This window comes from Macadamia integrifolia, chromosome 10 (genome assembly GCF_013358625.1).
Source record: "Macadamia integrifolia cultivar HAES 741 chromosome 10, SCU_Mint_v3, whole genome shotgun sequence".
In the NCBI taxonomy this organism is placed as follows: domain Eukaryota; kingdom Viridiplantae; phylum Streptophyta; class Magnoliopsida; order Proteales; family Proteaceae; genus Macadamia; species Macadamia integrifolia.
This window is the reverse complement of record NC_056566.1, coordinates 16,630,945-16,658,451: the sequence shown is the minus strand read 5'-3', so window position 1 is coordinate 16,658,451 and position 27,507 is coordinate 16,630,945. Positions and strand designations below refer to the sequence as shown.

The window sequence follows — 27,507 nt, the reverse complement described above, 5'->3', positions numbered from 1 at the left end:
GTATATCTAGTTGGTCCAAAAATATTCCATATGACATGTTGGATGAGGCACAAATTTTATGTTGGTTGGTCAAAAAATCTTCAATATGATTGAGAGAATGTATGGTAGTTTTTTTCATAGGAGCATGTAGTGGAATGTTATAGGTGTCCATGGACATGCAAAAGGATTCATGACACACTAAACATGTGTAAATGTGTGGTTGAATTTGAATATGAAATTTGACTTTTGATCCATCAAGAACTTCTATTATTTATCAACGATTGTAAATGCCACATCATTCTACCAATCTTCCATATGATTGAATTAGTTTATTTACAATGTACCATGAAGTAGTGTTTCAATCCGATCTTGATTTCCCATCTAGCTTAGGTCGATTTTGTATGAAAAAACCCTAGATACCTGGAATATATTGATTTTGCAACCAATCCTATTTCAAGTTTCTAAACCTTGTCTTGAAGAATAATTTTTCTTTTCAATACCAGAAAACCTATATATTTCTTAGAAAATAGTTTTTATCATTTCCATGAGGGAAATCAATAACCCTATGCTGTTTATAATATTATGAATAATTTTACAACCACATAATTAGCGAGGAAAAACAAAAACAACACCATTGGTCAAATTTTGGACTTTCAAGGGCAAATTGAGAGTTCAATTTACTAACCAGTCCAAACTTGATACAATTCCTTTCAATAAGACAGCGTCGCAACTGCGGTGTAAGACAGCGTCGCAACTGCGGTGTTCCACAGTTCTCTCTCTCTCTCGATCGATCGATCGACTGTGAGTCGACTTCCGAGTCCCGACTAGTCAACAGCATCTCTCCCCTGGGCGGTGGAACCCCATTCTTTGCCGGAAAGCTGCGAGTGTTATTTTCCGTTTTCAGTTTAGATATTTGCAGTTGGGGAGATGAAGGTGGTCGGGTTAGTTAGTGGCGGGAAAGATAGCTGCTATGCTATGATGAAATGTATCGAATATGGTCATGAGGTTGTCTTCTTCTTGTTTCTTATTTGGGTTTTTTGTTTTGGTTGCTTTTTAATGTCTGAGCATCGTTTTCCCCCCTCTTCATTGTGAGGACTATCTGGGTTTCTAACTAAAAAGGAGTAGTTTTTTTCGTTTGTGAGCAGATCGTTGCGTTGGCAAATTTGATGCCTATCGATGAATCGGTTGATGAATTGGATAGCTACATGTATCAGACTGTGAGTCTCCTCTTTCTTCTCTCATTCTATTCTTTTTGTTTTTCGAAGATTTTCATTGTTTGAATGAACTTGCACTGTTGCAGGAATTGAATGAAAATATTGATGTCACAGAGACTTCATAATAAAGAAGGTGTTGGACACCCCCCTCCCCCCACTAAAACCAAAAAAAAATATTGATACCTGTACAAGTTCTGTAGTCTGTAGACTCCGTACTGCGCTACCGAAGCTATACACATAACTCTACCATCTAGTAAACAGATGGGAAATTGTTAGATCCACACAGTCTTTACAACCCAAAGCTCAAAAAAAAAAAAAAAAAAAAAAGCGAAAACTTGCTGCGATGAAGTTGGTTGAGTAAGTAGGAATAAGTTTAGTCTTGTTGGATTTTCCCAATTGGGAGAATTTGGAGAGTGAAATTGGGGTTACTTTGACTTTGGTTCACTTATTTTTTTTGAACCTGTAGCGCATTCTAGACTTCAGAGACCAATGGGAAGGTAGGTTCATGGTTAGTTGCTTAGTGGGGTAAAGACTGGTCACTAACCCAGCGCTGTGTATGTTAGTTTTCATTCTAATTGTGGTGCTTGTTCTCATTTCTATTCGTTAAGCTTAAAGGGGAGCGAAGTTATTATCATAGTATGGAATTTGTTTAGGCTTGTTTTTCTGTCTACTAAATGATTATTAGGTTCTTAATTTTGAGCATTGTGTCTAGCACTGTCTTTTAGAGGTTGTGCATTCTTTTTATTTTTTGAGCATTGTTTCTATTACTGTCTTTTAGAAGTTGTGCATTTATTTTATTTGTTTGCTTCCTCAGGTTGGTCACCAAATAGTGGTTAGCTATGCCGAATGCATGGGTGTGCCGTTGTTTCGAAGGCGAATAAAAGGATCTCCAAGGCAAGCCTTTTTAATTATTTATTTATTTTTTGGGGTGGGGGGAACACATCTTATATGGGGAGATGCTGTCTTCTCTGCGTCTTTACCCATTATGTTGTATGAATACCATCATAGTATCCTCTTCCCCCACCCCCCAAAACAAACTAAGTAATGAATCACTATCCTGTCCAATTCCCTCTCCTCCATCAGAAGTTGGTTGTTACAAGTGCAATTAACCATAATTCTATCCTTACAATGAAGGGTAGAAAAAATTGGATCAACAGATGATGAGATCTAGATAAATTGCAGTCTTCTAACTCCCGCTACCAATCTTAAGATTTCAGGTTCTTATTGCCAACTGTAGTATTTTGGCTTAATTTCTGGTGATTGTCATCCATTACTGTTATCTAATGTCTATTAGTAGAACTGGTCAAACAAGGTGAAATTTTGATGCCCAGAACAATGTGAACATATTATGCTTGAGTAGGATGTCTTATAATGGTCTCAGAACTCCAGAAGCACCTCTATGCTTCATCTGTGCCTCTCTATTTCTGTATTCAACCTCCTAATCAATTGTCTCTGAATGGATGATATCTTCTCTATGCTTAGGAGTTGCTATTGACTAGTAGCACGTGGATAGATGCACTCACAAAATCCTAAGACAGCACATAATGCATGTGGTGCTGTCTTAAAAATGATGTAATATTTCTTGCTTAAAGTTTGAGGTGCTTGTTTGGACCAAAAATTTCTCAAATCAGACATGGAGGAGACAATAAAGGCCTCTATGAACATCAACTTTGAGAGATGCTGTCCATTTGTGTAATTGAATAATAGTCACTGTGTTGATTCAGTTTTCCTTATAGTAGTTGGTTTTAGATGATGGCTTCTGATCTTTTGTCAGTGCTTGTCACTCATCTGCTGCTGTTTTTCTTAGGTATCAGAACCTTAGCTACAAAATGACCCCAGATGATGAAGTTGAAGACATGCTTATTTTGCTGAAAGAAATAAAACGGCAAATACCTTCCATTACAGCTGTGTCTTCAGGTGCAATTGCTTCTGACTACCAAAGGTTACGGGTGGAAAGTAATTGTTCAAGGTTAGGGCTTGTTTCTCTGGCATATTTATGGAAACAAGATCAATCTTTGCTCCTTCAAGAAATGGTAATTTCTTTGGTAGTAGTATGAAGGGTGATCACTTTTTTTATTATTATTATTTTTTGCATTTTAAATACTGAGAATATTATGTTTAATGTCATGGCAAATGATGTTAACCTTGTTCTTTATTTGATAGATAACAACGGGAATTGCTGCTATCACTGTAAAGGTAAATTTTTTAATCTTATATTATTAGTCATATTGTGAAATTTATATTGCTTTTCTCTGTGGATGTATTTTGTTCAGTGTAATGCAGTTGTTTCACATGAATGTTTCTGAGAAGCATAAGCTTCTTCTTACATAAGACATCATAACTTGTGTATGAAATAAGGAAAAGTGAGAAGGTTTGGGGAACATGGGTTTAGGAAAGCTTATGTCGAGTCGTACTTGCGGGAGTTGTTTTAATTGTTAATATAATCAGGAAGACTAGATGCGAAGTTGACTTTTGCTACACTAGGAGAGATGGGTACGTTTTTGGCAACTAAGGGGCTGTAACCTGATGCAGTCCTTGCTTTCACAGGGTTCTAGAGAGGTGGATTGGGGGTTGGTCCATACCTTTGGCATTTTTGTACAAAGTGGTCACCCGTAGAGATTGCATTTCTGGTAAGCTCTATGGTCTGTGTGGTAGCCAGACCTGGGATTGTCCGACCCCCTTTCTCTTGTACTGTTGTACACCAGTTGTGCTGCAGTGGCTTGTATTTTATATTGGTCATCCCCCAATGTCATTCCCACCCACCCTACTGCTAAAAAAAAAAAAAAAAAACCAATAATAAAAGTAGTTTATAGACATATGTGCCCCTTCAATCTGTTATTTTCAAGAAGTTCGGTATAAAGAATCAAGTATCTTTGAAGGGGTTTTAGTGATCCTCTTCCATGGTGCCACTGTTAGTAACCAAGGTTCAGAATTTCGGTTTTGAAGGTCGAAAACATTCAACTGAAATCTGGTATATTTTGGTGGTCAAATAGCCTATTTTTGCCCGAAACTTGAGGAAACCCCTAATTAAGCATCTCTAAACATATTTGAACCTTTAGATTTAAAACCACACACCCAAACCCTAGGCCATTGGGCCACATCCCATGTACCCACCTGCTAGATGCTACTTTAGTCTAGTGGCCCCTCCTCCCATGATCTTCTTTCCAAAGTAATTGTTCTGTAACTTTGGGCATACCTAGGGCTTGGGATGTCAAAACCCTAAATTGACCTGGCCAAACCAACCGAACCTAACCAATTCAGGCCGGCATCGGTTTGGGATATTATGACACCAGTTAAAAAGTGGACCACACCGGGACCGATACTGAAACAGATAGAAAACCCAAAACTCAGAAACGATCATGCTTTCTTTTTTCATAATTTAAATCTATTCATGTTAAACCGAAACCGAACCGGACTAAGCCCAATAAGGAGAATTCGAAATAAATCAAACCCAAACTGGAGCGAATCCAAAATCGATCAAAACTGAGCCTTCTTTTATTGGGCCAGCTTCAGTTTCACACTTTCACCCATTACCAGGCAGATTGAAATCATACTGTACCGACCGTTTGGCACACGTAGGCATAGAATGCATCCATGCTATGTCTCCTCTCGGATCTCCTCCCTGAGCAGCCATTATACAAAGTACAAACATTGCTAATTTTGTTATAATAATAATAATAAATAAATAAATAAATAACAAACATTATGAACCTTTCTACATCAATTAAGACTCCTAAAACAAAAATAAAGCTATTTCCTTTTTTTCCCTAATTAAAATTAATTTTTAAAATACTATTACCCTAATTGACCAGAATTCAGTATGGAACAACAATGAGTCATCATTCTCAGTTGAAAACAAAGCAATAATACTTTTAGAAAATTTCATTATTTTCAGACCAAAGCAGAATATTTTCCTTCTTCTTTTCTTTTCTTTCTTTCTTTCTTTCTTTCTTTCTTTCTTTCTTTCTTTCTTTCTTTCTTTCTTTCTTTCTTTCTTTGAGCCCCAATCTTTTTTTTCTTTTTTTTCCCAAAGAATGTTTCAAGAAAAACAATTTCCTTTATCAGAAGATATAAAAAAAATAGTATAAAAGATAAGATTATGTTCGACTATGTGAAGTCAATGATCAGCTTTTGTGTCTAACATATAAAAAATTAAAGGCCAAATCTTGCCCTAAGCCGCAAATTGTCGATGTAGATGTGTTATTTAGTCCCCATCATCTTGTTCTCCAAGAAATATAGGTGATTTGGTAAAAAAAAATCATTAAATTTGGGGTTTTCTAAGGGATTTATTCTCTCTTCCTATTGAAATTGTTGAAAGTCACGAAATGTTGAATTTATAAACATTGCTTTGTATTGTTTTGCGGAAACGAGACTGAATTTGAAATCTGGTATGCCCCCTATATCATTTCGAGGCTTCTCAAAACTGAAACATTCCGCAAAATTTCAATTATTCTGCTGAAATTTCGAACCGTGTTGGTAACAGAACTGCCCCATTGAGTGCCTATTCATTTTAAAACTGCGGATGGAGTGGTTCCAGCCAAGATCCACCATGAATCGGCACTCCTGAATATATGAGCAGTAACTCAAAATATTTGGGGCATCTAATAACAAAACGTTGAAGCTGAGTTGAGTTGAGTTGAGTACAGTTGTTTGTCTAATAACAAAATGTTGGAAGTTGGACATATGCATTCAGCGTGGGGGGGGGGGCGCTTGGATTGGAGGCTTTTGTCATGCACAAATACAACTAGGTTTGGGAGTGGTGCTCTCTCTCTCTCTCTCTCTCATGATGAAAACTGTAAACTCTCACCCTTTTCCTTCCTACTTACCATTGAACCTTTAAAATTCTTTAAATCTACTTTTAATAAAACCTCACTGTAGAAACTAATTGAGGTAATATTTCTGTTATCATAATTAGATTACATGGAAGATAAAGCTGTGTACATTCTAAATTCTAACTTGTAATAATAATAATGGGAAACACAACCTTACTTCCTATTCACTTTAGGAATATAAGAGTTTTGGGGACATCTACACACAACCCCACTTCCTTATCCATGTAAGGCTACTGCATCTAACCAATGCTGTTCACATTATTCCTGTCTAATCTGACTTCTCAGGTCCAACTGCACTCTTTTATTTGCTAGGAGTACATGGAGTGCTGTACCAGAAGCTGCCCAGCTACCTATATTGACTATCATTTTCCTATTAAGTTATACTATAACAAATATTTTGCAATGGCTATTATGCATATTATTTTCGTTTAAATGCTTCTGCCATCTGTTTTTCACTTTGGCCAATGTGGTTGGTCATTTTCTTTGTTAGCTTGTAGTTATAATTATAAATTCTAATGATTTGATGTTATAGGTTGCAGCCATGGGATTGGACCCTGCAAAGCACTTGGGTAAAGAGATCTCCTACTTGCAACCTCATCTGCTTCGATTGAAAGAGTATGTCTGAGGAGATATTGTTTATTTTTTTTTTTTGTTTTCTTTTTATCTCCCTTTCCGAGAAGGAAGTGGATGCTGAATCTTTGTTGTCGAAGCAGGTCATATGGAATGAATGTATGTGGTGAAGGTGGGGAATATGAAACGCTTACTCTTGACTGCCCTCTTTTTAAGGTAAGTTGTTTTCTATCTTCTATTACTTCTCTCTTGCTATTCATTAATGAGATTGATCTTGTAGATATTTTGAGAGTAGTAAATATGACCTCTTTTTGTTTCAAGATATTTCTTGCCAGGATTTTCTGTTCTGTCAACAGAGATTTGCATAAATGTTTGTGTTTCTTATAACTTGTTGTTTTGCGACTTTAACTTTTTTTTTTTTTTTTTCAGTTCTTGATCACGTAGCAATTTTGGAAAATTTTCTAGTCTTCTTCCTTTTAAATGTTTTATCAGGATTTAACATATGGAATTTCCAGAATGCCCGAATTGTCCTTGATGAATTTCAAATTGTACTGCACTCTTCGGACTCGATAGCTCCTGTAGGGGTCCTTCATCCCTCAGCTTTCCATTTGGAATATAAAAAGGAGTGTACTTTCAGCGACTGTGAGGGAAGGAGCAATACCTGCTTGAAGAAAATGGGTTATGTATGTGAAGTTGAAGGAGACTGTGTCCCTGAATGCGAAGCAAAGTCCCTGACTGTAGATTCAGTACTTGAGTTTAGTGAAATTGCTGGGGTTAAGCTTCACATTTCTAGAAGTAGAAGGGGTGATACATTTTCTATTGGTTGTTGGATAAAAGATTCTTCCAGAACCTCTGAAGGTAAAATTTTGTTGGCCTGATGATGTTTTATTGATGAGATAAGAAGTATGATGATTTTTCATTCATTAGCTGTAGTTTTGAAGCATGTATAGTGGACCCTGCTATAGAACTGTACATTCCATATGCTTATTTTCCAACGAAATAATTTCTGTAAAGAAAAACCTTTTATGTTCTTTATTTTACTTCCGACCATTTTATGTCCAAACAGACATAGCCTTATTTTTGCATTATATATGAACTATTTGTCTGGTGACATGAAGGTTTATAACTGGCAGGTTTGCAAAAGGATCTGACTGCTGTTCTTAAGAGAATTGAATCACAACTTGCAGAAAATAGTTTTGGTTGGTTGAATGTTCTCTATATTCATCTCTACATTGCCAATATGAATGAATTTTCTCTTGCAAATGAAACATATGTGAGGTTTATTACGGAGAAAAAGTGCGACCTGGGTGTTCCATCTCGCAGTACTATTGAACTGCCTTTGACTGAAGTGGGTCTAGGGAGAGCGTACATTGAAGTATTAGTAGCAAATGACCTCAGGAAAAGAGTTTTGCATGTACAAAGTATTTCAAGCTGGGCGCCTAGTTGCATTGGACCATACAGCCAGGTAAGATAAACTACAAAATCAGTAGTCTCTTCTTTCATTTCTCCTTCACAAGTCACAAATGTTTGTTTTATCAGCTTAAGCAGTTTCCATGAACACCTTGTCCAAGGCGTTGCATTTTTTACTCATGGTAACTTAAGTTCCCCCCCCCCCCCCCCCCGCCACACCACCTGAAATCTAATGTACTGATACCATGTATATTAGTTTTAGTTTGAATTTTAATTTTAATTTTTTATGTTATTTCTATGACTCCAAATAGGGTTAAATAGAAAACCAGGGTTCATATAGCTGACCCATTTAGTTGGCATCTGTTAAAGTTTATAGTTGGAAGTTATTGTCTATCATCTGTGAACTATTGTCTTCATTATTATTCCATGTTTTGGCTGCTGGAGGGTAGTTATGGTCGATAGTCTATTCTTAATAGAGAAATCTTGTGTTTATGGAGTCCTTATTGTGCTGTGTAACTACTTTATTTTATCAATATATAAAAATGGTGTCTGACGATAAGGGTATTCTATTCTCAAACCGTTCCCTTCTCATCAATATCTCTCTCGGTTCTCTTCTCTTCTTCTTCTCCATAGATTCTGGTTGTATCACCTGATTTTGTAACATGGTATTAGAGCCATGTTGAAACATGAAAACTAGGGTATGTTATGCTGTAAAGATCTTATATATATATATATATATATATATTTTTTTTTTTTTTTTAATTGGAAATTTTAGCTGCAACTTACTACTGCTCTGCTGCTGCTGTTTTTTGTATCAGCCATTAGCAGGTGTGTTTCTTGGCCTGTTGAACTGCTCCCATGGATACCCTGTTTTCCCTTTGTGTTCAGTCCACTTAAGTTATTCATAACTTCACATTTTCAACTCTGATTGCTCCTAAACTTGGTATATCGGTCCCTGGTATCAAAACCCATCAATTCCAACCAATAACCGAGGTATTGTTATATATATATATATATATATATCAAATATTGGGCTTCATCAGTGCTTTGGATTGGTAGATCTTACAAGTTCCTAAATTCTGGAATTTTTAAGCTACTATTTCTGATATATCATCATTGCTTCCAATCCAACCATTGGATTTCCCTAATACACTGCGTAACTTTTCTCCCATTATAAAGACACATTCCATCAAGGTTTCAACCTCTTCCGATATGTGGATTCTGATCTATTAAGGTTCTTCTGTTCTCCCTGTTATTTTATCTTGTTGGAGTTTTATGTGTTAGGAAGATCGGTATGCTCAATGGTAGTTATTGCAACCTATTTTATCTGCATTTGGAGCTCTTCTTGTTCTGATTATTGGTCTGGGACTGGCTAAGGACCAGTTAAGGACTTGCATACCCAGATTTCCCACTAGAGTGATGGGCTTCATTGCAGGTCAAACAGAGAGAACCTGGATCTGTTCATTTGCAGGAGACAGATAACTGAAGACCAGCTGGGGGATCTTTGTGCCGAGAGCAATAGGATGAAGAGGAGCCATAGACAAAGACTGGTTCGCATTGGTCTTGTCAGCCCAGACCAGGACCAATCGATTCTTTGCAAAATTTTCAGAGGCCAAACTGAAACCGATTCTTTGCAAAGTTTTCAGAGGCCAAACTGAAACCGAACCAACTATTAATCAGCTGGTCGGGTTTGCTTTGGTTAAATTGGGTTTGAGCAGATATTGACACCCTTGTGGAAATCTAAGATGGTTTCCTTGAAAATGCCAGTATGATTTAGTGTGGAATGGTTGTCTCCTTAAGGGAATAGTATAAAGTTTTGGTGTGCCCCACCCTACCTTGCTGGTCACCCTTTGTATGGCTATGGCTTGGGGTGCACTTAGGCACATCCTAGACACCGATCCTTGACTGTGTTTTTGCATTAAGTGTCAGCGCATATAATCCCTGGATTTCTGTTACCTAATGCTTGGTTTGTTTTTCCTTCCAGGCAACCTTGCATAATGAAATACTTCACATGGCTGGGCAGTTGGGACTTGACCCTCCCACAATGACACTCTGCAGTGGAGGTGCTATTGCAGAACTGGAACAAGCACTAAAAAATTGTGAAGCAGTGGCAAAGTGTTTCAACTGTTCTATAGCTTATTCTGCAATTGTCCTTATTATTTACTGCTCAGCTTCCGTCACTTCCGATCAGAGAATCAAGATTCAAGAAAGGCTGGAAACTTTTTTGAGAGAGAGAAAACTAGATGAGTTAGATAATGGGTGTATGTCTAAGGTGTCCAGTTCAAATATTCTATACATTCTTGTTCCCGACCTACCAAAAAGGTATTTCCTTCTTGCTGTTGATGTGTATGACTTTGATGCCATCTTTAGGCTTCAAGACAAAACCTGCTTGTGTTTTTGTTTTGGTGTATGATAATTCCTTGTTGGTTTCAAAGGTTCATTTTTTGGTCCATGCATGGTTGGATTATCATTTAGCGATTTGATCAAGCACTCAATTTCTCCAATAGAATTTGATCTACATCCATGGAGAACATGAAGAATTTGATAAGGATATTTGAAAAGTGCATTCTTAGAGTATCTAGACACCTAAAAACACTTCGCCCATTCTCAAGAGAATTTGAACTTGTCTCTCATTGCTTCCTATTTAAGTTTCAAAATGTTTTTGAGGCAAAAGGTTCTTTGAGTGGTCCACATAGGTAGGCCTTCCTCGATGACCCACCTAGTTTTTGCCACATGGAAAGTTGATGTGGAAATTCCAACTGTTGGATAAATATGATACAGACTGGATTTGAACTTTATCAAATTTCAGAGCCAAATTCAATCGTGTTTTCAACCCTTTTTCCATAAGCTTAAATTTTTACTGGGCTCTTAAAGCTTTAACTTAATTGAAAGTTGACATGTGAGAAGGGACTTTTGGCCCTATCTGCCATTGAAATTAGGGTCTTTCTGATCTGCCTTGTGGCCCTACCTGCTTGTGAAATTTGGGCCCCACCTGATCTGCTATGTGGCAGATGTTTAGGGCTGTACGGGAATGCTTTCCTATGTTGACTGGCTAGAAAACAGAGCCCATTTCTTCAACATTGGCATGTAGTCTTTGGCTGAATTATCCAGAGGATTACGGGTTTCCACTGTGGAGAAAATAACACTAGCACTAATTTTCTTCACAACTGATGCATCATTGATTTATTCAGCCTGATGTTCCTGCGTTAGATTTTCTTTTCCTGTGTTCGCTCATGTAACTAAATCTTAGTCGAAACTAACCGAAAAGTCCAAGTTGTCTCCGTGGGTTTCAACCTAGGGAGAAGGCCCAGGGTCAAAACTCTGTGTCGAGACCTTGAAACGAGATGCAGCAAATCTCGGTTTCGGACCTCACCGAAACCATGTCCGAAAGCGATATCTTCAATCCTTGTGTTCACTTATAGCCTACATATTCTACTTATGTCGTTTATTTGTTTATATTGCCTTTTAATAACTCATTCATAGTGTGTAACATTTTGTGTTCTTGTCTTCCAGGGCACTTGTGGAAATAAAGCCTGTCCTTTATGCTCCAGAAGATAAGGAAACCCTGCCACAAACTAATGTGCAAGACCCATCTTGCTTAACGTTGCCTAATTATTGGGGCTTTCAGCACTCATGCTGGCATGATTCTTGCTACAGGAAATGTGTTGTTCGTGGAAAAATATGTGTAGTTATCCTGTGCATTACAAAGGAACTTGCAACAAAGATTTGTTCCGAGTCTCTTGACTGTGATATGAACCAAGGAGACTGCCAGTATTCAGTCAAACAGAAAGACATGCAAAGGATAACAAGGTTTTGCGTTTATCTTCTTGATAAAGTATTTCTGGGGAACGATTTCTCTTGGGGAGACATTACGGTCAGTCTCTCTCCTTGATAGAATATTCATTTTCTAATAAAGATGCTTCACCGTACAATCTGGTCCTCATCACTATAGTTGGTTTCCCTGTTACTTTTTTCCTGATTGCTTGTTATTCATCTTTATATCGTGCTTTATACCGCAAAGCAACAAAAAGAAAACTGTGTACTACGCACAGTTATTTCTATATGGGAGAAAGAACGCTACCCTGCTGGTGCAGGAAACGTCTAAACACAGAAGGCGTGGAAAGACTGTGCTGCCCCTACCCTGCAGGGCACTGAAGATGCTTCCACGCATCCTCCCGTGGGCCCACATACTGGCATGTACTTGCGCCAGCTAGCATTCTCTTTTCTTTCTTATATTTACAATTTTGTCAGAAATTTGCCTGATATCTCAAGTCCAGTAAGCTTGTGCTTATTGGATGCTTGACTCACCTTATCCAGAGTAGACTACCAGAACCAATTTTTTACATTCCACTCTATCATTATCCTACATACTGGACTAATCATGGTGGTAATTGCGACAGAGTATTGATAATTTGTGCTCCCTCCAGACATTGGTTAGTTCACTCTGTTTTTTCATTTTTTATCTTTTTTTGAGCTCATGCATCTTTGTTCTCTACAATACCTTTGATATCCAGGAGCACCAGTGAGAATTTCTTGCCTTTGTATGAACTGAAAACCATGAAAAATAGCCTGCTCAACCTTATAAATAGGAGTGACACCATATCTGCAACTGAACACAATGACCCTTTGGTAGTCATGTTGTCTGAAGATACCACCAAAGCAACCAAAGTTTGGTCAGGTTCTTCGGCCTTGGAAGTGGATCCCTCTTGCATCACTAATCTTTCTCTGCCTTTTTCACCTTTATGCCCCAATCAAGCAGAACATCTCTACTTTGATGAATTTTAGCTTTGCAGCAAATCGCTGAGAACCAACATGCTAACAAATTTTGATGCTTTCCACTTTGGGTTGACTATTGGGACATACATATGCCTTTACCTAGCTGAGATAAGTAGTAGGACAATGATGTGCCTCTTTTGCCAAGCAGTTTGCATTTGGCTCTTGAAATTTGTTTTGCCATTCAAGTAATTACGAGAACCTATGGCAGAAATCTTCTGCGTTGTACAATTCACTTTCAACAGCATGTCCTTCACACCCCCCCCCCTTGGGATACCAGATATGCCACTAAAGGTTTGATGCAGTTCATGCAAAGCCTGTGAACTTGAACTCCCTGTTAGGTAGGATTACAGACACACACACACACACATATTTATATACACACCTCCTATGGTTTTTGGCAGGGTGGCATGAGGCACAGACCACGATCTGTGTTTGGTCACCTATCCATTGTGTACTTATGGTGGCCAATTGTCGTTTCATCCATGTGGGACTTCTCAATACTCGATCTCTATAATGATTTACTATTAGTATTTATTGTTTTGCGTTGATTGGTTTTGTACCTTTGAACTTTTACCATTCATATTAGATTTCTTGATAGGGATTTTCTCTTATCATCTATGGATCCTCTTGAGGTTTTGTTCTACATTATCATTTTTCTTCTTCATAACCTGTATCTTTTTCATTTGCAGAACTTGAGGTTTTACTTCCCAACGAGCCTGTGTATGTCTGCAGATATGTTGTCCTTGATAATCACAGATGCCTTCACTGAATTTTCCAAGATGAGTCGGAGAATCAAGGTGGGCAATGAGCCCATCTTCAATGTTGTTCCCGTCTTGGGTGCCGGTCAATCTATCACATCCATGGACGATGTAATCACTTGTGAATTATTTGCCACGAAACTCTGAACTTACTGTTTCATTGAGTGGAGCAAATTTGCTGTTACTATCAGGTTTTCTAGTTTCAAGATATAATTACTTTTACTTCTCAACAATTATTTAGTACTTTCACAAGTATCTACTCATTTCTATCAACCAAATCCTGGTGAGTTTTGACAGTGGTTGTGATGGAATTATGTTGTAGAAACCATATCACTAATCTTCAACCAAGGATGTTGTTCTCTTGATCCAAATGCTCCAGTCAATGGGCTCACCCTGTATGATGCGGGCTCCACAAAAAGCAGTTTTAGTACTTCAAGTATCTCATCAACATTGCCATTCCAAGCCTTTGCTCATGTTCAGATTAGTCCACATGGATTGAAGAACAGTGGCAACTCAGACATCATATAAGCTGCTATACACTGGGCTCCACTGTAACATTCCGTGTTGTGAGGGCCTGATGCAGTGATGTGCTGTTAGATTGTATTGCATAACGGATGTAAAATCAAGTGGTCGTGTCATTTTAATGTTGTTCTTCATGAACAAATTTAACCCACGAAGTACAATGTGGTTTGTGATGTCAACATGATTTTACAACCTTCCCTTGCACCATAGAAAGTGATGGATGGAACACGCAAACCATCAAGGGAAAGGAAATAATGGAAGTTTATAATTATAAATTATAATCAACAATTCAAGTTTGATATCAAATTTCATCGCCAGCGTGAAGTTTCAGAGTTCAGTAGTATGCATGGGGACTGAGAATGGATATTAAGCACAATTCTAGATCCAGATGTGAGGTAATTAATCCACATTTCACAACAAAACAGTTCTGAAAACATATGGCAGATCAAGGAAGCAAACTCAGAATTGAAAGCATGACCATTGTAAGAACATAAACCTCCATGGGGGCTCCAAAATGTGTACATAAGAGCAAAATAATGGTCGCAAGCCAATGAGCATCTTCCTGAAGAATAATTAAGTCTCACTTAAAAGTGATCAAATCTGATAGAATGACCCATATTATGTCCAGTTGAAATGCTCTTACATTCTAAAAAGAAGCAACAGAAAACCAAAGCAAGAAAACAAAAAACTAAGGACTGCCGACAACTTCAGAAGTAACAAAATCGATTTCCCACATCAATCTATATTCAGACACTCTCTTTTTTCAGCTTCGCAAGCTCTTGCCTGATAGCTCCACCCCTCTGCACACACACAAAAAGTTAGCCTCACAAGAGATCCAACACAGCAGAATCCATGCTAGAATGATATTAGAGGCTTGAAAAGTTCTTTTTTTTTTTTTTTTTTTTTTAATCCGAAAATTTGACAGTTGAAGGAATCATTGTGATCTTAAATGCCATGGAATGGCTACTCTCCCAGTATTCTTATCTTCATCTATGGTCATAGAGTTTCAAACTAATGAAGTTTCCCAAACAAAAGGAATCAGAAACACCAATCTCAGACAAGCCAAAATAGTTAGTTAACCAACCTTGATCTTTGCTAGCATGATTTTGAACCTGTCAAAATCGTTGAGAGAGGCCCTTCTCTTTTGGACAATCAGCTTCCTACCCCATGAACTTTTCTCCCACTTGTTCTTGACGTCTGTGAGCACAGTGGCACAATATCACTTAAGAGTCCTGTTAAAGAACAGAAAGCAAATAACCCCCCATTCTTATGTGTAAGAAATGAAATTTTCCCTCACCTGCTGCTTCCATAGCAGCAATCAGGGCCTTCTTCTTTGGGATTCTCTTGATGTCAATCTTAATATCTGTCAATGAGAGCCTCTTGAAATTCATTTGGCTTCTCACCATGTCAGGAGCATCAACAAGAGCCTGCCAAATTAATGTAAAGAAACAGCGAAATATGGGACAGTAAGTATGGGAAGGGAGAAAAACAAATAAGCACCAACACATAATGGGCCTCAGAGATCATGATAACATGGCTAGATAATTACCATGGTGGTCTAAATGCCTCCCTGTATTAAACCACCATGGTCAAAAGGACCAATCGCAGTATCTGTATAAGTTCAACATGGAAAGACACTCATGCAGTTATATATTAAAACTTTTTAGCACCATACATGATGAAAGGGTGTTAAGCAAAAACGAACTTCAAGACGCGTGTTCCAAATCTGGGTAGCTTAAAAGAAAGTCCTCAAGTGATAAATAATCATACTCCATTTGACACAGGATTGGAATACGTGAGCTATTACTCAAAAAGCTCATCACTTTCGCCATTCAATTCAATCTATGAAACACTTAGGTTATCCAAATAAGCTACAAAATCATATGAGACATGAAAATCAAAGAAGTTCCAAGAGTTTCAAAGAAAGCTTCAGGTTAATATAGGTCACTGGTTGAGATCAGCAATCAAACTCTAGGAGATCTAATCCCCCCATTGTTCCTCAATAGCTCAATGGTAGAGTGGTCGGTTACCGGTCTAAGGTTCAAATCCAACTTGGCGAGATTTGATTCAGAATGAAACGGCTAGCTTTGACCAATATCACTAGGTAACCCTGTACCTTGCTGACACATGCTACGCCAGCAGCCTCTTTCTCTCTCTCTCTCCCCTTCCTATTGAGGAATCGTGTAACCCACCCCCTTCCTATCAACGGACTGTAACCCGCACCCAGATTGGTGGGTTCTACATACCGCTCAGAGAATCTCTCCATATGTTAAACAGAACAATTGCCTCAAAAATTCCACTCCACAGGATAAATTTAGATCTTTGAAACAGCGCCATAACATTCCCATAACCTATCAAGTGCATATGTTCCAAATTTAAGTCATCCCATTGGTGGCATATTATTCCTCGACCAGTGACCAGCACAGTGCTCCGAGTAATTCAATCCGACCTCCACAATCATCCATTATTCCCTAAAATTTATTATTAATTTTTTTTTGGGGGGGGGTGGTGGTGGGGGGCGGTAATGGTTTCCTTAAAATGTAAATATGCCAATATAGAACAAAGAAACACCCTGAGAAGAACCTGCATGTAAAAAAATATGGAAGGCAGAAAGAACAACCCAATAAACCCCTGACTAAAATGGATGAAGGCATAGCAGTCCTTGACGAAGAAGTTTCACACTAGTGAAATTTGCATTTCTGGATTTGTTTTCTTCCTCACCAGATTTTCAAGCAAAACAGGATTAACACAAGTCTCCTCTAAAAGTAATGATATCATGACAGACACAAAACGACACAGAAAAGGAAGGGAAAGTGACTACAGATCTGAGCCAGACACGAATCTAATAAAGAATGCATACCCGATTCTGGTCGATGACGTCTACTATCACAACGAGCCTCCCATAATCCTTCCCGTAGTTTACGAGAGCAACTCTCCCGATCTCTACGTACCGCTTGAAAGGCTGCAAAAATCAAACCAGAAACGAAGAGCATACTAGTTAGTAGATTTGAAAAGGGAATTTCAAACAGGATGCAGCGAAAGTAAACGAGAAGAGACAATCGAAGTTGCTGATAATCACCATTGTTGCAGCTGTGTGTGATAAAGAAACGAAGCTTCAATGGAGTCTAGGGTTTTTTCCCTTCTTCAGAAGAGTGAAGGTAGGGTTTCTACGAGGCTTAAATAGAAAGGTGGACAACAGACACAGAGTAGTCATGGGCCTCACGGCGATGGGGCAAGGCCGCAAGGCTAGCTCTTTAAACGGGATCACGGTGCTAGGGTTAGGAATGGTGTGGCCCACCAGTTAGGCCTAACCAAAAGCAACCCTCCTCCTTCCTGACCCTAATCCAAGCCAATACAGTCCCGGCTAGGTGTCAATTATGAGCCTGCACTGGTAGGTTTGATCGAGTCCAACATGTTTATGGTTCAACCTGGACCGGTGTCGGGCTTTCATGGTAGAAGTAGCTAGCTCGATGGGCACCTGACCGAATCGACACATTTATATGCCCGGCTTGAACCGATTCATTGTTGTCCAACCTAGACCAACCCCTTTAATACTATGTAGAATTCATATTTTGCAACTACTAGTAAGAAATAAATTAAGCTTTCTTACCATTTGCTTTGTAATAGGATTTGATTTAATTAAACTTTATTTTGTAAGTTGTAAATGTCATAATTTCTTCTTTTTCTTTGTAATTACAACCATAATCTCATATCATTTCTATTTTTATTAAAGATTTACCTCACATGTTTTTGGGCATTCAACCCACTTAAGAAAATAATTTTAGGGTAGGCACGTTTAAAGCCCGTTCAGACTTAAATATGTCTATAGCTTGGTTAAGGCCCGATTAAAACTCGTTTATGGAAGCCTGATTAAAGCCCGACACTGACCGGCCCAATTATAAACCATACCATGCCCTCAAAAGCTCGGCTCATTTACTTAAATGGGCATTCACAATGCAAGGATTCCAAGTGGTCAAGCCCGATTAAGCCCGATCGAGACCGGCCCACCCCGCCCCGATCGGTTGACACCCCTAGTCTCGGCATTGGGTTTGACAACTCTCTCTTTCAACTAGGGATGTCAAAAGTTGGCTCGATCTGGTAGGCCCGACTTGAACCAATCGGTTGAAGCCCGAGATCGGCCCAAATGATTGCTAAATGTGTTGGGCTCAAGAACTAATCGGTTAATAATTGGGCAATCCCCGTGCAAGGTAGTGACTTGACGATCGCCCGACAAGGACTGACCAATACTGTAACCAATGCTGAAGGTGCTAGCACACACCTTCCCTTGGCCCAAGGGATGTCAACCAATCGGGCTCGATCGGGTCTAGTCGGGCTTGACCAATTTCAAGACCTACACCGTAAATGCCCATTTAGCTAAATGGGGCTTGGTTTTGGTGGGTATGGTATGATTTACAATCGGGCTGCCATAATCGGGGCTTAGATAGGTTTGACTCTAAACTGATGTTAACCGGGCTCTAAACAAACCTTCCTTCAAATTTATCTTTTAAGTGTGTGGGAAGACCCAGAAATGTTACAATCCACTCTTTCTCTTAGTTTACCAATTTTTTATCCTCTTTTGTGATCAAAACAATAGCTTTCTGGTTTATCACCAATTACTTACCATATAATCCAAGTTTTGTGATGACGATACTAAAGATTGTAAACCTTCCATGCTTCCACTTACCAAAATTGTATCTATATGGCTAAATAGACCTAGAATGTACCACCTAGGGATGTCAATTCTGAGCCACACTGGCAGGTCCGATCAAACCCAACATGTTTATGGCCCGACCTAGACCGACCCAATTAATAAACGTGTCAAGCCCGACATGTTTATTAAATGGGCGTTCACGGTGTAGGTTGCTAGCCCGTCGGGTGCCCGACCTAACTGACACATTTATATGCCTAACTTGAACCAACTCTTCATAGTCTGACCGAGCGCAACCCTCTTTAACACTACATAAAATTCATATTTTGCCACTACTAGTAAGAAACTAATTAAGCTTTCTTACCCTTTGCTTTGTAGTAGGATTTGATTTAATTAAGCTTTATTTTGTAAGTTGTAATGGTCATAATCTCTTCTTTAAAAAAAAAAAAAAAAAAGAACAACCATAATCTCAACCCACCTAAGAATAGAATTTTAGGGTAGGCATGTTTAAAGCCTGTTTAGAGCCCGTTTAGACTTAAATAGGTCTATAGCTAGGTTAAAGCCCTGTTAAGGCCTGTTTAAGGAAGTCTGATTAAAGCCCGACACCGACTGGCCCGATTATAAACCGTATCATGTCCCCCAAAGCTAGGCCTGTTTACTCAAACGAGCGTTCACAGTGCAAGACTTTCAAGTTGTGAAGCCTGATTTGGCCCGACCGATTGACACCCCTAATACCACCAACAAGTCGATTTACGTTCCACCAACACCAATAGACAACAAGTAGAGTTATCAGTAAGGGTCGGGCTCGGTTGCGCTAAACAAGTCAATCTTGATCGGAACTGTAATTAGTCGATTCAATTGGACGCCCATCGATTTACATCCCTGTACCGTGAACGCATGAGTTAATAAACGGGTCAGGCCAGGTGGGCTTTAAAATGGTCGGGCTCTGTCAATATAAATGTGTCAGGACTGAAATTGACACCTCTACTTGGCCTACCTGACCGGCATGCTGTAAAATAGGCAACGTTAAAGAAAAAACAAAAGTTCCAATTTTTCTTTTTTCCATTCGATTTCTATTTCGTTTTCATTTTTCTTCTACGTCCAGTTATTTGAATGAGGTTAGTTGGGTTTCCCTTAAATCCTTCCTAAGGGTGTTGTCAAAGAATTCAAATCCCCCCCCCAACCACCCTAGGCTGGAGGAGGACCAATAAGACATAAAATAGGAGATAGAAGTGAAAAAAAGGAAAGAAACATTGGGTTTCACTTTCTCTCTCCTATTTTGTGTCTTGCGAAGTAATTGGAGAGGATCTAAATCTATTGCGATATGACAATACACTCCAAAAACCCTCCTATACACTGGTTGAGAACAACACTATAAAGTTAAGATTAAAATAATAGAAACAATAATGTGACCAATGGCCACATTCAGAGACCTTGGCTTGTATATAAACCTTTAAACTATATGTTGGGCAAAACTTATCACAATAGCTCGGCTTGATAAGTTTATAAAAGTGGTCCAAAAATTTGTCATGGAATAAATCTAATGAGACCCAAATTATGTCGAGCGGTACATCCTAAGGTGTCATTATTCCATACTCACATATAAAATTTCAGCCCAAATAGAGTTTGCCAAGCAACGAAATAAATATTTAGGAATCAGGTTTATGAGAAACCACATAATAGTGATCAAAATGTCATAAGCATGCAAGGAAATACATAAGGATGTATGACAATAGATGAGATTTTTTTTTAAATTAAATTATGCTATGAAATTTGATTTGTGGCTAACACAAGGCATTTACAAACTATCCAACTATCATAATTGACACATCGTCATTTTATGTGGTATAATGTATTGGACCACCTTGACTTAAGCTTATCATATGACACTATTTAGATTCTAGATAAAAGCAAGTTTCCCTCCAACGTCAAAAGGGATAGAATCCTAGATCTGATGAAAAACTCTAGAATTTCTCTTTATTTGTAATATTTTTCTATCCCACCAAATATGATAGATGAAGGCACTGAGCACTAGCTTGCCCACAGAATCAAAGCCAGATTGTTATTAATTTTTTTTTTTATTGACACCCATTCCATATCAAGAACAAGGACATTCTCCTATGAGCCCAACATTTCATGAAGAATTATTTTCTAAATCTAGAGGTAGAAGGGACAATTGTAGAAGAGATAGGGGACATCCTCCATAACACCAGCACAAATAGCAAGAGGAGGACGAATAAATCTACTTGGGCCATAGAATATCAAGCACCAAAATGGTTTTGGTCATTATTCTCCGTTAAACAAAAAAAAAAAAACTATACCAAGGGGTGTGATTTTTGAACCAAACATCAAACCAAGAGACCTCTTTGGCTCGAGACCTGATCAAGTTCCAAACTGAAGAGGATGAGAGCCAACCATCGTCTGATTGAGTTCACTAAGTAAATCTCTACTCTCAAGCAACATTCAAGATAGGATAAGATGCACGTTTAGGCCGCCAAACTCTTTGACGAAAAATGGAGGAAACCAGGGCCAACCTATCATATTGACAATCTAGGGTTTGCCATGGTAGTTGACACAACTCTTTTGGAGAATGCTTGAAGACTTGGTTAGTGGATCAAGTCTTCTTTCGACATCTAGAAGGCACCTTCATTAGCCTATTATGTACTACTCTTTACAGTTTGTCAAGAAGTGTGTGTCCCTCTTATCCCTCATCTTGGCCCCTATGTAGGTCCCATGTATGGCCTCTAATGGGCATCTTGCGAAAAAAAGAAAATTATATATCCATAGCCCAACCTAGAACCATCTTATACCATGGCCCTGGCATGTGATTTCTTTCCCAAAAAAAATAAAAAAATAAAAATAAAAATGAATAAAGTATAAGATGAGGTAGCCTGTAAAGTGTAAATCCATGCCACAGTACCTATAGCAATAAGAATGAGAATAACATCTTTGCAGTTTGAACAGACAATTTCTTATACAAAGACAGGATTCTTAAGCTAATTTCAAAGTATTAACTTTCGGATTATGAAAACTTCTTAAAAGTAAATAACCCAGTTTTCTAAAAGAAAAGACAGCAACAATTATTTTTTAATAGAAGGAAGGGGGAAAAAAGCAGCAAATGCCCAACTTTCTCCCAGAGGAAATCAATAGATGCAAAGTTAAATAAGAAAGAATCAATATTATATATATGGGGATTAATACAAATACATTAATTTGATTAATAAAGCTCTAATGATTCTATTCTAATCATCCTACACAATATTATTTTCAAATGCCTTTTTTTTTTGGGTTGTAAATACAATAGAATTTAGAATCTAATAAGACTTCAGTAAACAAAATAGAAGGCAAAAGGTTTTGTGCACGACTCTACATACATCGGTTGGATGAGAGATGAGGGTTTACGATGCACCCCTTCACCCGCATCCGATGGATGTGTGCATGGTCCTGCACAAAACCTCTCCCAATTTTTTTTTTTAAATAAAATAAAAATGGATTTTTAAAGCATCTTCCATTTGCCATCTTATTATTAGTTAAACCTAACTCAATAGAGTCGAGAATGGGATGGCCCATGCTATTGTCAAAACGGTGTTTTCCTATCCTCATTGTGAGTCTTAGGAATCTTCTTTTCTGGAGGAACTCATGAACATTGTACTATTCTTTTTGCTACATCAAGGTGAATACAATTATCTTAGTACCCCCACGCCCCTAAAAAAAATAGCCGAGTTCAAAGAGTTGAAGTCGACCAAGTTACTTTTTCATTTAAACATATATAGGAGATTTATTTTAAGCAGACACAAGAGTTGCTCAAGCGGTTTGTGCCTACCCAGTCACTGGTAGATCTTGGGCTGTGTTCTCAACTTCGAGATCCCCTGTGGCTTAATGTAGTGTAGGGTTGCCACTGCACCCCCCCACCCACCCACTGTTGGACTCCCTCCCCCGATTGCCCCTTGTTACTACCACCTTGGACCCCAAAAAAAAAACAAAAGATGAAAGATGTTTTGCATGGAGGAGTGCGGGGGTATGCTAGACACATGAGGGGATGAAAGACCGCCCCACCCCCTATGAAATTGGGTAATGATTCTCTGTCTGATGCTTTTATATGTTTTTCTGTTAATTCTGCACATGCGCAATGACTATGCTCCCCACTAAAATCACTTTTTCAAAAAAGATTTATCGTAAACATGAAACATAGATAAGAAATTAAGACTGTACTCATCTTATTCTCATTTAAGTGGCTACAATATGATAGCTCTCAATGTCCATATTACTAAAAGGGGTAGAGAGTTTTCCATGTCAATCCAATATTACTAAAAGAATAGAGATTTCCCATAACCCATTGTGGGTTTTTTCCTTACCAAAAAATGCTTCTAGATTTATGATAGAAAAAGGAATTATGTAAGCATTTCCGTGAATCTTTCTCTCTCCTCCTTACGTGGGAAAAACATTTTTTAATCATTTAATTGAAAAAAGATAGAGATAGATACAGCTCCCAGACAGAGAAACACTTTCCATTTCTAATTTTTCAACAGGTAAGGACAGGTTCCCACTGAATGCAAAAGCGAGGAAGCATGCATGAACTCAGCACTTCCAATAAAAATAAGACACCTCATAAGAGTAGATAGTGGAAGGGTAGGTACTGGTCATGGATGAATTGAAAATTTGAAACTAGATCAAGTACAGTGCACCGAAAGGTTATATATGCTGTTTCATTTTCATATTCTTTGTTATCTTACCCAAGATATACTAATTCCAAAAAAGTTAATTAATGGTATTAAATGCCTTAAAACAACCTATACTTAGAAATGAAGTAATAGGTAGTCCATAAATGACACTGATTCCATATAAATTACATCTGGCACGGAATGCAAGGGAGTATGACGTGTATCCAACGTTCAGAAATGCCTTAAAATGTGTGACTTGACTTGGACTCTGTGCATGAGCGTTTTTTACCATTGAATGTGCACGTTCTATTGTGTCAAAGAGGAATTCAGTCTATACTTTGGGCTCTATGATTTTATGCTAATATTATATCTTTACACCACCAACCATTGATTTGAAATATAAACATCATCATGTTCATAACATTAGGGAGTACTGTATCATTGTCCTAATTTTTTAGATTATTGCCTTAATATTGGATTTCAATGCAGATTTTCTTTCCAAAAAAATATTTGATTTTGGCCTTTAAAATAGGGGAAGGACCCTTTGGGTTCATTGCCAAAGGTGAGGTGATCAAACCAAGATAGTCATGGATGGAGTAGGTGGAGGAGGAGGAGAAGAAGGCAAAGAGAGAGGATCAGAAGGGATGGTGAGAGACATAACCCTTAAAGATCTGTCAAGGAAGATGGAGGAATTTGCAAAGGCAAGAGATTGGGAACAATACCATAGCCCTAGAAACCTCCTCCTTGCAATGGTAAGTTGCTCTCAACTATTTCCCTTCAATCTGTTGTGTTTTTGATTTCCATCATCATCATCATAAATAATTTTGGGTCTTTGATGGATAGGTTGGTGAGGTTGGAGAGCTATCAGAAATATTCCAATGGAGGGGAGAGGTGGCTAAGGGCTTACCAAATTGGGAGGAATCTGATAAAGAGCATCTTGGGGAGGAGTTATCTGATGTGCTGCTTTACCTCATTAGGCTGTCTGATATGTGTGGTATTGATCTTGGGGAAGCTGCAAATAAGAAAATTGTCAAGAATGCCATCAAATATCCAAAACCCTAATAGATCTCCTAACGCCTTGTAAGGTTGCAAGACATTTCTCCTTCTCTATCTTTTTCTTTCCCAAATTTAAATGGGGAATGGAGAATATGTTTTTAATCATGCCCCTTCAAAATAAAAGAAAATACTTATATAATTGTTTTTGACCATTGGATTGGACACCTGTGATGATAATCTTGGTAGTTATAGTAGTAAGGTATTACAAAATGCAACTCTCCCCTTATAAGAATGGGTTCTGGTAAGCCCTAATTGGGTCCCACCATTTGTCACTGAATTCTTATATATAATGTTTATGATGGACCTTTGTTATGTTACATCTGGATGTTGAAGCCCTAATCCCTAAAATTGAAATTAATTCCTTTTGCTATGAGAGCTTGAATTGTTTTCTTATGGGTTGGGAGTATCTAACACCCAGTATCTAACACCCTTGAAATTAACAAGTACTATGATTGTCAATATATATATATATATATATACTAGTAAACTTGCATGTGCAAATGCACGTTTGGTCAAATATTTAGATATAAAATTCAAATTTTTTAGAGTTGTTACATTCAAGTATTAGTTTTATTATTTAAAAACATATACTGCTCCTAAATGATTAAAACTCAGGCAGTAATAATACCAACCTTGCTTGTAGGAGTAGAAGGTGAAAGCAGAGGCAACAAAGAGAGATGGAGAAGGTGGTGTGGGTGTTGGTGGGGATCCAACAAAGAAAAATTGAGAGGATACTTGTGCAGCAACCTCATCGAGTAACAGAAAAACATGAAATCACATGGCATTTCTCAACAATATCAATGGGTAGAGTAAGATTGAGAGAGGGAATTTGAGATCGAAATGTCTGAATAATTATTAATTAATAGAGGAGAATCTAGATGGGAGTTCTGTCTACAGGATTCTGTAATTCATGGTCTATTCTTCGGAAAAACTTCCCGTAAGGTTGGAGCCTAGAGGAGTTCGACAGAATAGTTGATCAGTTCTGAATTTTCATGTAGACACTAAAGTATATAGATTCTAATTGTTCTTTGATCCAAGACAGAGGGTCCTATACAAGTTGAGGACTGGATAAGTTTTGCTGCCATAGAAGGAGTTAAAGAGGTTGATCTAGACTTCTCTCCAAGGAGGAATTTGAACTTAATAAGATTCCTGATTTTCTCTTGGATTGCGATAAATGTATGTTCTTACATTAACTTTGTACATTTAGGCCCTTGCTTTCAGCTTTCAATGGTTTGTGCCTACATACTCACCTGCCTATCTCTTAATCTGATTGATGCCACTAAGACATAATCCAATATATGTCTTAGACATGTTTGCTTCTAGAGAACGTAGTTAGGCTTTAGTCTAAATTGTTACAATCTATTTTGGAATTGAATATTAATGTCCCCATTCTTTGTTCACTGCATTTCTCCTCCAATTCTTAAGTCTAAAAGATGTAATGCTTGATTTCTCAACTTCAATGCCTGAAGGGATTGATGAGACTTTATACATGAAAAAAAATCTTTTCAATTTATTTATGTACGATAAGAAAATGAGTTGATGCGCCTCTTTCCATCTAGCACTTGTGGGAAGATACCAACTGATCATTCAAGTACAAAAAGTATATAAAAATCAAGAATCCAACTAATAATATTTTCATCAAGTTGAGCTAGAGGCATGCTCCAAAGTTGCTAGTATTCGCAAATCGAGATTCCCCTATACGCAGTATAAATTATCATATGATCTCCATATCTAATTGAATATTTTGGACTATCCCCATCGGAGCTCTCAAGATATGAGTTGTCAACCAAATTTAGGTAAGCCCTTGCTTCCCATTTTGAAGTAATCTAAAAATAAAAATTAATTAATGAATAAGAAATGAGACAATTCTTGTTTTCAAATTACATAATGGGAAGGTCTACTAGGGAACTTTAGAGGTTCATTTTGTTTTATCAGTATAGAAAATTATTGCATTGAAAACTTGACATAAATAAGCGTGAAATTTTTGTCAATTATGTAGAACCTTATCATATTTCTTCATGATCTTTGAGAATGCTAAAAGTTTCAAAAATCTGATTAATGCAATTATTAAAAACGTCGATAACTTGCTACCAGAAATATATATTACCACTAACATAATAATTCTTTGTCCATTTCTCAATTCTTCAGGAGATCTCAGAATAAGAAAAAACAAAATCTTGTTACTCCTCTATCCAAATCTTCAGATACAAGAAACACGAAGTTCCTCCCTACATCTAGAAAAATACAAAAATTAGAGATGAAAATACATAAATACTTGTAAATTAGAACTGTAAGAAAAAATAGTCACACTAACTACATCCAGTAATAAAGGCTTTCTTCAGAGTTTATCTATTTCCATGAACAGGAAGAACTTGACAGACTGAGACCACAATGTTCAATCCAATCCAACTAAATTTCCACTGCAAATGAACCAAAAGTAGTAAAATCTAGTTTCTAAGCGAATATCTCGATCCAGAAATGCTTCAAGTATGAATCAATCTGAAAATGCAGGCTTCTACATAGTAGAGAAAAAGCATGCAAGTATGCAATAATCAAAGAAGAAAGTAAGAAAGCAGTTTCTTTGTGATTTTCAGTGTTTTTTCAAAAACACTGAAAGAAAGAAAATATGGAAGAAGAAGCATTAAAGTTTTGGTTCCACCATGAAAAACAAAACCAAATTCTGAAGAGGAAACCCAAAAATATAGGAAAAAAGGAAAAACAGTACTTATAGGAGAAGAGTAAGAGAGATTCTGAGGCTAAAAACCGGCGATTTTATTGGAAACCTGATACTTAATAATTATAATTAATTATTATTCCCCTTTCTCCTCCACGTTTAGGGAGAGAGGGAGAACGAATTATTTTGATCATCTTCCATTTTGTGGGGTGAGAAGATAAGTGAGTTTTTTTTTTCTTAAATAATTATAGAGATTTAAATATGGAGAGAGAGAGAGAGAGAGAGAGAGAGAGAGAGAGAGAGAGAGAGAGAATTATAGTGAATTTATTTTTATTATTATTATTAATTATGGAGAATTATAAAGAGTTTTACTTCCCTTATCTCCTCCACGTTTAGGGAGAGAGAAT

At 37.6% G+C, this 27,507-nt stretch overlaps 3 protein-coding genes across 3 annotated transcripts; 2 read left to right on the top strand and 1 right to left on the bottom strand.

Annotated features, from left to right (window-relative positions):
* The first annotated feature begins 702 nt into the window (after window positions 1-702).
* On the top strand, window positions 703-13,772 carry LOC122091109 (diphthine--ammonia ligase). Its single transcript, XM_042660934.1, has 12 exons — window positions 703-984; window positions 1,125-1,196; window positions 2,008-2,087; window positions 3,001-3,226; window positions 3,357-3,389; window positions 6,558-6,640; window positions 6,739-6,811; window positions 7,111-7,453; window positions 7,729-8,060; window positions 9,990-10,327; window positions 11,519-11,879; window positions 13,471-13,772. The coding sequence occupies exons 1-12, from the start codon at window positions 907-909 to the stop codon at window positions 13,684-13,686; spliced, it is 2,235 nt and encodes a 744-aa protein (XP_042516868.1). The 5' UTR covers window positions 703-906; the 3' UTR covers window positions 13,687-13,772.
* A 751-nt stretch (window positions 13,773-14,523) lies between these two features.
* Window positions 14,524-17,302, bottom strand: LOC122091110 (60S ribosomal protein L14-2). Its single transcript, XM_042660935.1, has 5 exons — window positions 17,141-17,302; window positions 16,922-17,023; window positions 15,359-15,488; window positions 15,146-15,258; window positions 14,524-14,861 (listed from the first exon to the last, which is right to left on the bottom strand). Exons 1-5 carry the CDS (start codon window positions 17,141-17,143, stop codon window positions 14,808-14,810), a joined length of 402 nt encoding a protein of 133 aa, XP_042516869.1. The 5' UTR covers window positions 17,144-17,302; the 3' UTR covers window positions 14,524-14,807.
* Window positions 17,303-23,911: 6,609 nt separating this feature from the next.
* Window positions 23,912-24,578, top strand: LOC122092026 (dCTP pyrophosphatase 1-like). The gene is made up of 2 exons (XM_042662315.1): window positions 23,912-24,122; window positions 24,214-24,578. The coding sequence occupies exons 1-2, from the start codon at window positions 23,958-23,960 to the stop codon at window positions 24,430-24,432; spliced, it is 384 nt and encodes a 127-aa protein (XP_042518249.1). The 5' UTR covers window positions 23,912-23,957; the 3' UTR covers window positions 24,433-24,578.
* The last annotated feature ends 2,929 nt before the right edge of the window (window positions 24,579-27,507 follow it).